The sequence below is a fragment of the Manduca sexta genome, unplaced genomic scaffold, assembly GCF_014839805.1.
Source record: "Manduca sexta isolate Smith_Timp_Sample1 unplaced genomic scaffold, JHU_Msex_v1.0 HiC_scaffold_3735, whole genome shotgun sequence".
Classification (NCBI taxonomy): Eukaryota; Metazoa; Arthropoda; class Insecta; order Lepidoptera; family Sphingidae; genus Manduca; species Manduca sexta.
Genome location: NW_023594836.1, coordinates 1 through 11699, shown reverse-complemented (window position 1 = coordinate 11699; position 11699 = coordinate 1). Strand labels below are relative to the sequence as shown.

At 32.9% G+C, this 11699-nt stretch overlaps 1 protein-coding gene across 1 annotated transcript; it reads right to left on the bottom strand.

The window, feature by feature from the left end:
- Positions 1 to 8875: 8875 nt before the first annotated feature.
- LOC119193204 lies at positions 8876 to 11562 on the bottom strand (the record flags this gene model as incomplete). The annotated part of the gene is made up of 2 exons (XM_037446842.1): positions 8876 to 9011; positions 11354 to 11562. Coding segments are annotated over 2 exons (345 nt in total), but the record flags the coding sequence as incomplete, so codon positions are not given.
- Between the last annotated feature and the right edge of the window lie 137 nt (positions 11563 to 11699).

Here is an 11699-nt window from a genome sequence, read left to right as displayed (position 1 = left end):
TTTTCTTTACGATGCGCAGTTACCTACTATATATTTTTCATTAAGACCGTTACCAATAAATGTGATTAACGTTAAGTGTTTTGTTCCTATTGAATTAATCGACGTAACAAAATTGCGTCACAACAGTGATTAGTTAAAATGTTAATTAAATTATTACAGTTTAATGGTAAATGAAAAAAGTACAATAACTGAATAATATTGAATATAATACCGTACAGTTAATAATGAATAGCACTACATTTATATTTTTACAAAAGCTTCTGTAAACATTTTATCATTTGTGTGCAAATTTTATTCTTAGTTATAACTTCTGGTCACATAATTGGTTTACAATTTATATCTTGATACAAAAATCGAAGTATAAAATACGAAACGAATCACTTTCCTGGGTTTCATAACACATAATCCATAACGAAACACACAAACAATAGGTGTCGTTCTAAATATTAGTTTATATGACTGCCCGGTGACTTAGTTGTATTACGTTAGGTACGACTGCAGAGCTGAAGTCTCGGGTTCGATCACCGGGGCGGGCAAAGTGATATTGGGTTTTGTTACTTAGTATCAGCACGGAGTCTGGAATCTGTGCCCGATATGGTGATAAGCTATCACATCACGGGACGGATCTCTACTATTCCTTCGGAGACAAAAGGCGTGACTGTGTATGTGATATTCATTTGTGAAAATTTGAAATTCGTTGTTAGCTTAAACAATCACAATTTTTCGTTGCAACTAAATGGAAATATCAAAAAAAAAACAAACGAAGTTAGTGCAGGACAGTAACAATTACATTGTTGACGAGCTCCGTAGGTCGGTGACACGACCAGATATGATTGTGTTACGATGGCGTGACTGCGACGAATGGTCACAACTGTCTATTTCCTATCTAACAAGCAATTACCCTCGTCCAAACAGCCGTGTGATAACTTCAAAAAAAAGATACAGAAACAATGTCACTCCACGACATTTCAAATGTTCTTGCCAATTAACTAATTTACATGACTGTATCAAGTTGCATTGCTTATTAGTACTGAGGTAAAGGCTGTTGTATCGATGTTACTAATCAACCAAATATTTCAAGACATTCAAAATCAAATGGAATTTTCTTATGGAAGTTCATAAAACTGAATAATTTTAACATGTAATTAATATCACGGCTTTAACCTTGAAAAGTTAAGCAAGGACATAACTAGTACACCCACACTTTGGCGGCGTTTACATGATACGATAGCGGATTAATTCACGTTGCAAAAACTCAAAATATATATATTTATAACATATATTTACCCGTATAAAATGTATAGGTCAGTTTCGTAATATTACTGTAAAGCACTGTAGTTCTGTTGACAATCTCTATTGTGCAAAGAAGTACGAGATGAGATAAACATTTGTGCGTTTAAGGATTATTTACATGAATACAATGCAGGAGAATAGGACCGCTGTATTCCATTATGTGTTGCAGAAACGAATTCTTATATAAATACTGGACACAGATAATACCAAATATGAATGTTAAATGTCACGTGTATTGGAAATTGTTGCATCTGAAAATAAAAACAAAAAATATTAAAGACAACACTTTAAGAAAACCCGACGCTTTTATACTATCGTTGAAAATCGTTGGAGTGTACAAATTGTGCGATATTAAATTTTCTATTTTGAGTGTAGCGGAGTGTGGCAAATTTTGTTTTAAGTATGTAATATGAAAATGTTTTAATTTTTTTATCTGACTTCATTCATGTTTGTATACCCGCGATTTTCTCAAAAACTATAATATATTATTAGGATCTGACGAAGATGTTCGGAAATAGCCAATCGAGTTTTCAGTAATATTCAATATAAATACACGAACAAATATACGATTACAATGTTAAATTTAAATTAGACATCAACCCCATATAAAAAGGTAATATAAAATTAATTTATTTTTGCTTTGTAATAAATGTTAAAGGCTGTTATATTTTTTATTAGCACAATTTGATTCGTGCCAAGTACGATATTAAATATTGAATTGCAAGATATAAATATCGTAAGCAATTATATATATGACGTAAGAATTTTCTTTATGGTCCGATTTTCATTATATATAAAACTATATATATATATATATATATATATATATATATATATATATATATATATTTATATATATATACAAATAAAAATACACGTAGAAATTATAACCTCCTCCTTTTTTGCAGTCGATTAAGAAGTACCTAAGTAGGTATGTTAAGTATTTTTTGTTTTTTATTTTATTTATATTATTTTCATATTATTATTATTTGAATGCGATTGTCTTTTTCATCGGCCATATAATGGACTATATAAAATACATATATATTCATATCCTATCCATATTCGTTGCTCATATTATATTTCCCACTACAATACGTACATTAGGTAGAGTAAAATTGGAATGCACCTCTGTCCAACATATTACAATATGCTAGACATGGGAATTATTACATACATCTATTGTTTACATGTTTGCAAAGCTCTACTCAATTTGGTGCCGGCCGACTATAGGCCGTATATCCAAAGGGCGGTGGCAGCTACATGTTGATTTACGTGCAGTCACCTCAGGATACTAATTAAACTGTCAGTCTAATATGGAAATTGAATGGAATGATTGTAAGGCCGAGGTTTATGATGGACGATAATATTATATAAGAAACTGAGGAACTAGCCTACGGCAGTGAGCACACTGCACACACGTTACACATATCAATCAGTTCGGTCCTCTCAGTGGCTCGTTGCGGCTATGCAGGGTCGGCAGAAGCGTGCACCCGCTCAAAGCGCGTCTAAAGCGGGCGCTGCATATTCAACTTCCATACGCGCTTGTTCCTTTCCAACGAATTTTTCAAAAAGCGGTTAAAACGTCGAACAGACAAAATGGCGGGCCAAACTAAAACTCAACGTGCTTTTGTTTGCCAGCAGCGCCCTCTATTACGTCGGAAGCGGTGGAACTCAACGCCGAGCAAAGTTTTAAGTGTTTACATTCCTGTTCTGTCGCTTTTTGCCAATTCTACTTAATGGGAACGCAGGGAGTTTTGCAGCACCTCGTTTAATTCGGCCGTCGTGGGTGTATTTTACTGTTTATTTAATTCGTCAAGATTTTCCTAAAAGCCGCCTTACTTTCATAAATAAACAAGCCTGTTTTCGTTTCGAACAAATGTTCGAGCGTTCAATTATCGTGTTATCGCAAAAGGCAGAAATACGCTGCAGACGAAGGAACGCGATTGTATCTCATTTGTGCGTGCCCGTTCCAATTATTCTAATAATTATATCCCGTGTTTTAATAAGAAACCATGGATTTCTTCTCAAGTAAGATACGGTTGGTCGTTTCTATATATAAGGTTCTCTAGTAGAACTAAGGAAACAATTTGTCACTGTTGGAATGGTCGTTTTTATAGGACTTTGAAATATTCTAATTGGCCACTCATTCTTTATTCCCTTCACTAAAAACTCAAATTAGATAGTAGCATAGTTTGAATACAAAACGCTTATTTTATATGCCTATTGTTATTGAAACGACTGTACATTCTTTATTCGTACCGTTATTATGGTACCTAAGTACCTATACGTGAGTATTTATTTTATTGTCAAATAAAATAATACTTGTCTTTATATATTATATATCCAGTTTTTTCTTTATCGAATTCTTAGAATAATTCATGACTTTAACCGCATTGGCCTACCATTATGCTTAGCTAGGCTAACTATTTATTAGTTATTCTTCACATTATTATAGTAGTTTCGATCAGTTATCATCACCGCTAATACCTTATAATTTGATTAATATACGAAATTACTTTACTACTAAATTTCCGATTGTTTTTTAAACAATATACTAAGATTAACTATTTCTTAACAAGAACATAACATTGCGACACACCTATCTAATCGGTAGCCGTCGACATTCTCAATAACCGTAAATTAACCGAGATAAACCTTAATCAAAGATCCCTTGTGTTCGATTCCCAGCATTTATTGCCCAACAATAGTTCTGATTTACGACTTAGGATTGCACAAAGGCGCTGCGGGAATATTAGTTTTATTTATATATTACTAGCACTTCAAATGAATACAACATCCAAGTTCATACTCTATCGGGAACTAAATCAGATGTTAGTTTAGTTTAATTAAAGATGTGCTCTAGAGATTTGAATGAATCTTCGTATTCTCTGCGCAATTGTATTGCTGTGTGGCAGCGCGTTGGGCAACGTTGATCAACAGTGTAATTTGCGTTTAGTTTCATAATACGTCGTATTGTGCAAAATATCACAACGCCGCGCGCCTTTGCCATACCTGTTGAGTGTTGAGCCTCCCGTATTGTAAGTAAAAGACTTAACATGTATCGCATCGTAGATAAGTTATAATATTTGTATAGAGAAGGTGTTCAACGCCATTTTTTTTTCTTTAATTAATATTCATCAAAAAGATCCAAGTAAATTGTAATCACTACTTCAAAAATGTAACTTAGAAAAAATTATAAAAACTTTTGAATAAATTTCGTAAACTATAAATTAGTTATTCTTTACTCTCCTTATTATTTAGTTACATACATATAAAAAAAACTTATGGACTAACATGATTCAGTACGACCTCAATCTCCTCAGTTTAAAAACTGCTTTTTGTCCTGAGCAATATAAAAAAATTGTTGCTATCATCAAAATGAAAAAGCAACTATAGTGGAGGGTTTGTGCTGAACCATCCCTCAAAAACTTGTTCTAAGTAGGGGGCACGTTGTTCATGAAAACTGAAGCGGTAAAGAAAAATCTACATTCACGCAAAAATAAAAAATATTTCAAACTATATCGGAATACTGCGTAATTTAGTTTTCTAAAGCTACGCACTGGAGTTTCACATTAAAATAATAATATTAAACTTGTATACTGCTCAACACGGTCCCTCTGAACTAATAAAAGGGATGAAACCTTTTGCACACCACGCGGATAATGCGGGTTCGTAGAGTTCGCATACCTTCGAAATAATATAGGACTCATAACAAGTATTCAAATCTCATAATGTTTTGCTTCAGCGTTTAAGGAAGGGATTTACAATTTTGGAGAAACATTTATAAAAACATAGTCAATTATATTATGTAGTATTACACGCTATTTTTGTTTATATTTAAATAGTACGTATACATAAAGCTAAGATAAGAAAAGACTCTGTTACTTGTGGTAACTACACAAACAACGACTAACACACGTTAATAAATCTGCCAAAGTAGAGTTACGTTTCAAATATGGTGGTTTACGTAAAACCGATGTCTCTGTAATAACAAAACTAGAGTTGATTCTTGCTAAAAACACAAAATGCAACAGTAGCAGTCACAGGAGAGCATTATAAAGCGCGTTCCATTTGATATATTATTTTTAAACGCCATGCGAAAACCGCTCGTAATTCTCTATGATTTATATATTTCGCACTCGTACTTGAATATAGTCAGCGGAGGCGCGTTGTTGAACACAAATCGATATTTTGGGTAATAAAACGTGGCTACTCATATTGCACATTATATAGTATATGATGACTCGGTTTATTATTATTTATTCATTCATAAACATAATAATCATATCATAAAATCCATCGACCAGGGCTTTCCCGCCGTATTTGATTTTAATATAAGTATCTCTAGAAAACCTTATTATTTTTTACAAAATAAACAAACTAAAACGTCACGCCTTTATCTCCAAAGGGATAAGCAAAGACCAACCAGGATACCTACTTTCGCTTGTGTGTTTCCAAATTCCAGGCTGTTATTGAGCAGAAAACACTAATACCTCTATATCCCACTTAAGTTTCGCACCGGGACATCAGAGTGGTGTCGCACCGTGAATGTAACACAATACCGTTGAACAAATTCCAGATTTTCTTATGATCAAAAAATATCTTTATCTTTAGGATAAAAACATATTAAGCCTCTTTTGCATTTATACAAGTAGGAACGGCTAATAGTATCGTTGGTATTGTTTGACCCAATTCCAAATGTTCAATTTAATCTATTTGGATGAGAAATGCATAATTTAATGAGCGCTTTGTTGAATGTTTGACACTGGAATTACAAAACCAATTCTAATCGTTTATGTGTATTTAATTAAAATGGATTTTAAAGCGTTTTATGAATAAAATTATACACAAAAAAGTTTACAAATAGGATAAAAATAAATATGTAAAATTATTACGACATTGTTTTCCGCTTGAACTCGAGTTTATTACTGGAAATACTAATTCGATTTTGAAAACACTTTCACTACTCGGAATCTACATTATGCAAACTATTTTTTATCAATGAATCGGTAAAGGACCTTAACGAGGAAGAAGCCTCAACCAAAATATCATTTAAATAATTTTGAATGTTACTCTAATGATAAAACTTACTTCAAACTTTGGCAAAAATGTACTCTGCTTTTAATAAATGAAGCAGAATGTTTTCCTAACAAGGAATTTAAGTGTACTTTATCACCGTAGCTTCATATCTATAAATTCTAAGTGTCTGCAACCACAATAAGTAGGTATTAATTTAATTGCAAATTAACAAAAACTTACCTTGTTTATTTTATGGGTCTCAACTTTGTCTAAATATTAACTAAAACATTCAACAAATTTATATAAATTCATAGTTTTGCAATGGGTACTTGCACTTTTATGTATTTTTATTTTATACACAGAACTGAACGGTCTAATAATTTAATTTGCTTGTCACGTAATTTCCATACTATTAAACTTTATCTAGCCAAATTAAAACGTTACAAATTTTTAAAAGTAATAGAGCGCTCGTCTTTACATTATAAAATCTGATCGTAGTTTCATACAGCCCAAGCACTGTTTTTATTTCTCATGCAATTTCCTACTGCACACTGCACAATAATTGTGAAGATATTAAATGCCTTGCGTACGAAAACCGCAGTCAGGTTCTTCCGCTTTTATGTTAACTGTCGTTCCGAGTATCTATTTTACCATTTCATGACGCTATAATTAGACTCCACATTAAAGAAATAAGAAAGATATTCTATTCTAAATAAAATTGAAAATTCTAAATAACGTTTGTTCATGACAATGTTTTAAAATACTACAAAGGATATTTATGTTGATTATTGCTGTAACAAATATATTAATAACATTAATTAATAAATAGTAAAACCAGAGTGCCAGCTTTTGTTTGCTTATAGACAACTAGCTTTTGCTCTCGGCTTCGCTCGCGTGGAGTTTTCCGGGATAAAAGTCCCGCTTAAAAAATATCCAATTTAATTACATTGTTATAGTAAATTATTGCTTTTACTATTCTTAGCTTTTACACAGAACTTTTAACTGTATTAAATATCCATATTACAAGAAAAATAAAATGCAATGTAGTGAAAGCTGCTGCAGTATTTAATTGCATACGACTGATCTTGGTACTGGACTTATATTGAGCCACTATGATAAATATTCGACATTTGTTATGATGGGTAAACAACTAAATAAATAACATACGGTATATCTATATTTAATATTATAAACAGGAAAAGTTCGATTGTTTGTTGGAGCTAATCTCTGGAACTACTGAACCGATTTTGAGAATTCTTTTACTAATAGGAAGCTACATTTAATCCTGAGTGCTTATATATATTATAATTCCGGGAAAATATTTATACCAGAAAACCTTTTGACGCGGGCAAAAGCTAGTATATTATATTCGAGGACTAAACAATAAATCGATCTATCTCTATAAATGACAAAAATATTGTGCAACAAATGTAGAGTAGGTACATTAGATGATCAATATATTGACGTGATCAAAAGAACATTCACATTTAGATAACAAAAACTACACCATTAGTTTAATTTATTTATATTAATCTAAATTACGTTTACAAAGAAAACATCAAAAACAACACAGTTTTTTATTGTTTCCCGAGAATTTAGTACGTAGGTAGTTTCCACGAAGTTTAATAGAGATATTTTATAATTATTATTTGGATGTATGTGTATGCCTACTACACATATATGTTTATTTATAAAATACCCACAGTACAATTAGCAAAGTACATTGCAACCGACATTGCATAAACGCTGAAAGCGCAGCGGAATGATGTTTGTTGATCGCTTTAAATTTATTATACGAAAACAGCCCGTATTTAAAACGAACGGACTTACTACTCTGAACAAAACAATGTTCACATGTGATTATAACAATGATACACTCGACGTAAATTGAAAATCAGTATAAATCGAGAAACATTTGTTTTGTTAACAATAAAGTCAAAGAGGATAATTTTAAATCGAAAAATATTTTTTTAAACAATGTACTACTTTTGCTCAGTATAGATTTGTTTTTAGTAATGACCCAACTATAAAGTATTTCACGGCCAAAATATAAAAAAAGTGTGTTATTCATAGATTGCCGTTCCTAGTAGTTGCCACAATTTATATACCCTCGTTCTAAGAAATATAGCATCAAACATTTAGAGCCAACAGTATTGGTGGCAAAACTAGATATTAATAAAATATACGATATCAAAACATTTATATAACTTCGGAGTTTGAACCTTCATCACTTCAAGGCGAAGTTATATAATATATTACTAATATAGAAACTAATCCATTATAATATTTTAAGCTACAACTGCTTTTTAACAAGATGTTTATAGTTACTAATATTATTATTATTGCATTTAATATTAAAATTTGAATCTTATTAATATTGTGATAAGTAAATAAACTACTGAATGGAAATGTATGCAATTTTTCCAACAGGTAGATTAAAGCCTGGATTAAAATATATGTAGGATGTTTTTTGTCAAAACGCTGTAGAACTTTACTCCTGGAAAAGACTTACACGGGCAGACCCGTGAGCAAAGATTTGTTGTATATACGTAATGCTTACCTACAACCCTCATGTAAGCGCTTTTGTAAACGGTGTGGAAGAAGGGCGCGTCGGCGGACACCTCGCAGCGGTAGCGGCCGCTGAGGCCTCGCGTCGCGCCGCGCAACACCACCTGCTGCGCTCCGGAACGAGAAACCTGTAAATTGGATATTTAGAAACAGTCCTTGTGAGGCTATATCCTCCAAATATACATTGGTATGTTTCCCTTTACATTATTGGTACCTTATTAAATTGTGAAGGATGTAGTCAATACTTTTATTTTGTGCTACGTCGGAAAATGAGAAATGATCGTTCAAAAGTTTTGATAATTGCAATAAGACGATTTTTGGCACTTTACTACCTAAAGTTCTTGAACTTTATTGGATAACCATGAGAGGAACACTTGTGTAAATTTTCTGGAAGATGTTTATTTTACATTCAAATATTAGGACAAAAAATATTCCACCAAAGTACTGTTGTTACTGTTAATTAATTATCAAATTTCTTATTCACTAAAAGTAGCTTTTAAGTTAGGCAGCCTTTATCCTGATTTTACAGCCGATATGCAAATGTATTTCTTCATTAAAAGTTTCAGGATGTAACAGATATAAAAATTAAACAATTTTGAAGCTTTTGTATTATCACTCATACAGAATACATTTTAAATAACCAGTGACTTGTCAGTCACTGATTGAAGAGCAGCACTAAAATGAACGAATATTGCTGTCTTTTTTTTATTCTTGACAACTAGCTGTTGCAATACCACAACAGGCACGCGTTTAACCAAAGAATAACAAAATATACATAATGTAAACATGGGTACACACATAAAAATACTAAGCCATAGAAGTTTATATTATTATGAAATTAAATTGCATCCTCAAAAAGTGCGCAATTAAATCATAACAATGGCTTATTAGTATTTTTGTGTGATTCCCCGATATGTCATGCTCAGACGTCCTGTGCTGCGCTTATTATGCTCAACTTTTTCATGCAACTATTCCGCGTTGTAGAGTTAAGAACTAACATGGAGCTGGAGCTGGAGGACTTTTTTACAAATAGTTAATTAAATTATTGTCATCTATTTTTAGTTTAGACATGACAACGTACTAAGATAATAATAACTTTAAACACTGATTTGAAATCAGTATATAAATGGGTAACAAAATGTATTGTAAATCAACGCTGTACGATTTATAAAACAAAAAACACAAACGTGATACTATTTGGTGGTAAAACTAATAAAATACCCATATTCTTTGAATCGAGTTGTACATAGCCATATGTAAACTGGTTCTCTTCAATAAATATTGTCAGTAGAATGCGGACACCTTCATAATCTCTGAGAGTTAACAAAAGTTTACAAATGCTACTTTAATTCTAGATATCGAGCGTTTTTCTAATGTCGTTGCGGAAACCTGTGTGAATATTTTGCAAGGTTCGAGGATAAATCTATTATGTTTATGTGTAATATTTAACTATAAGAAACAATAGGTTCTATATTATATAGATCACGAGATACATGAGACAACACATCAACGTAAAAGCATAAAGACATAAATAGCAGGGCAAATTAAGCCATATTTACATTTAATGAGAAAGTACGTTTTTTATGAAATAATAAGTCAGCGGGTACATGTTTTTGAAGGCATAAGATTAAGTATACATGGTGTGGAAAAGCGTTACTTTATACTTGTCGCCAGTTGAATATATCACATCGTTCAACCGTAACCGAAGCAAAGTATGTTCTGATGCGTAATTTATACGTGAGCTATCAAGTAATGCCATTAGTAAGACCGTGTGCACTTTACCGTACCCAGCTGGTAGCGAGTCAAATTGAGCTAAAAGCACCGATCCATCTTATGGAAAGTCGGTCCACTTTGAGAAACCGCCGAACTAAATCATGCCCGTCTCGCGTTCCAGACGGCTGACCCGATTTTCAAGGAACATGCTGCGTCACTTTCAATGGCGGTCGTACAACTAACAACTGCGCATCGCAAGGCCTGCAAGCGCTCATATCCGATGGCGCGGAACCCCAGGAATTCTTAACATTCCGAAAGAAATTTTAATGTATTATTTTGACACAGTGTTATAGCCGAGAGATGGCAGCGTGCCAACAGCTAAAGGTTTAACGTGGCTCTGCGAGATTCTTAAGTGATTTTGTCACGAAGCTAGTTTAACGAACTAGCAAGATGTCGCGCAGCCTTTGACCCATATATAATAACTGTTATGACGTTGTTTATAGTTTCGCCGTAAGTAAGCCATTTGAGTACTTTTCTCTTTTATTTTCACATTTTACTTCTTCAGCGAGTTAATGACTGAGGTAGAAGCAGTTTTCTTAAAGTCTTTACTTGTTTTATTGTACTTTAAGTGTACGCCTTAATGTCAAGTTATTTGCGCTTGAGTAAGCATTTATGTTATGGGACAAAATTTATCGAAATTATTAGTTATTTTAAGTGTTAAAACTGAAAATTAAATGATTTCAGTATAAATACTTACGTCAACGCTGATTCCTGTCTGAGAAAAAACTCTGGTGTTTGGCAGCTCCTTAGGCACGAATCGAAAGAACTCTTGAGCGCCATGATACCATTTGACAGTGTAAAGAGCCTCCCCCGTGTCCAGAGCCCAGCGGCAGCCGAGGGTGGCACTCGAGCCCACCCCTACTGCCTCCGGAACGCTCAGCTGAATGTCGCGCAAGCCTAGCACACCTGTGTTACAAATACCAGCAAATGAAAACATAATTTCTCCGTATGGTTTTAAGTAGACCGTTATTTTTATAATGATGTTAAGCTAGTCGCCATTGAGACGTTCATTGCCTCATATATAACATTCTACAATAATATTA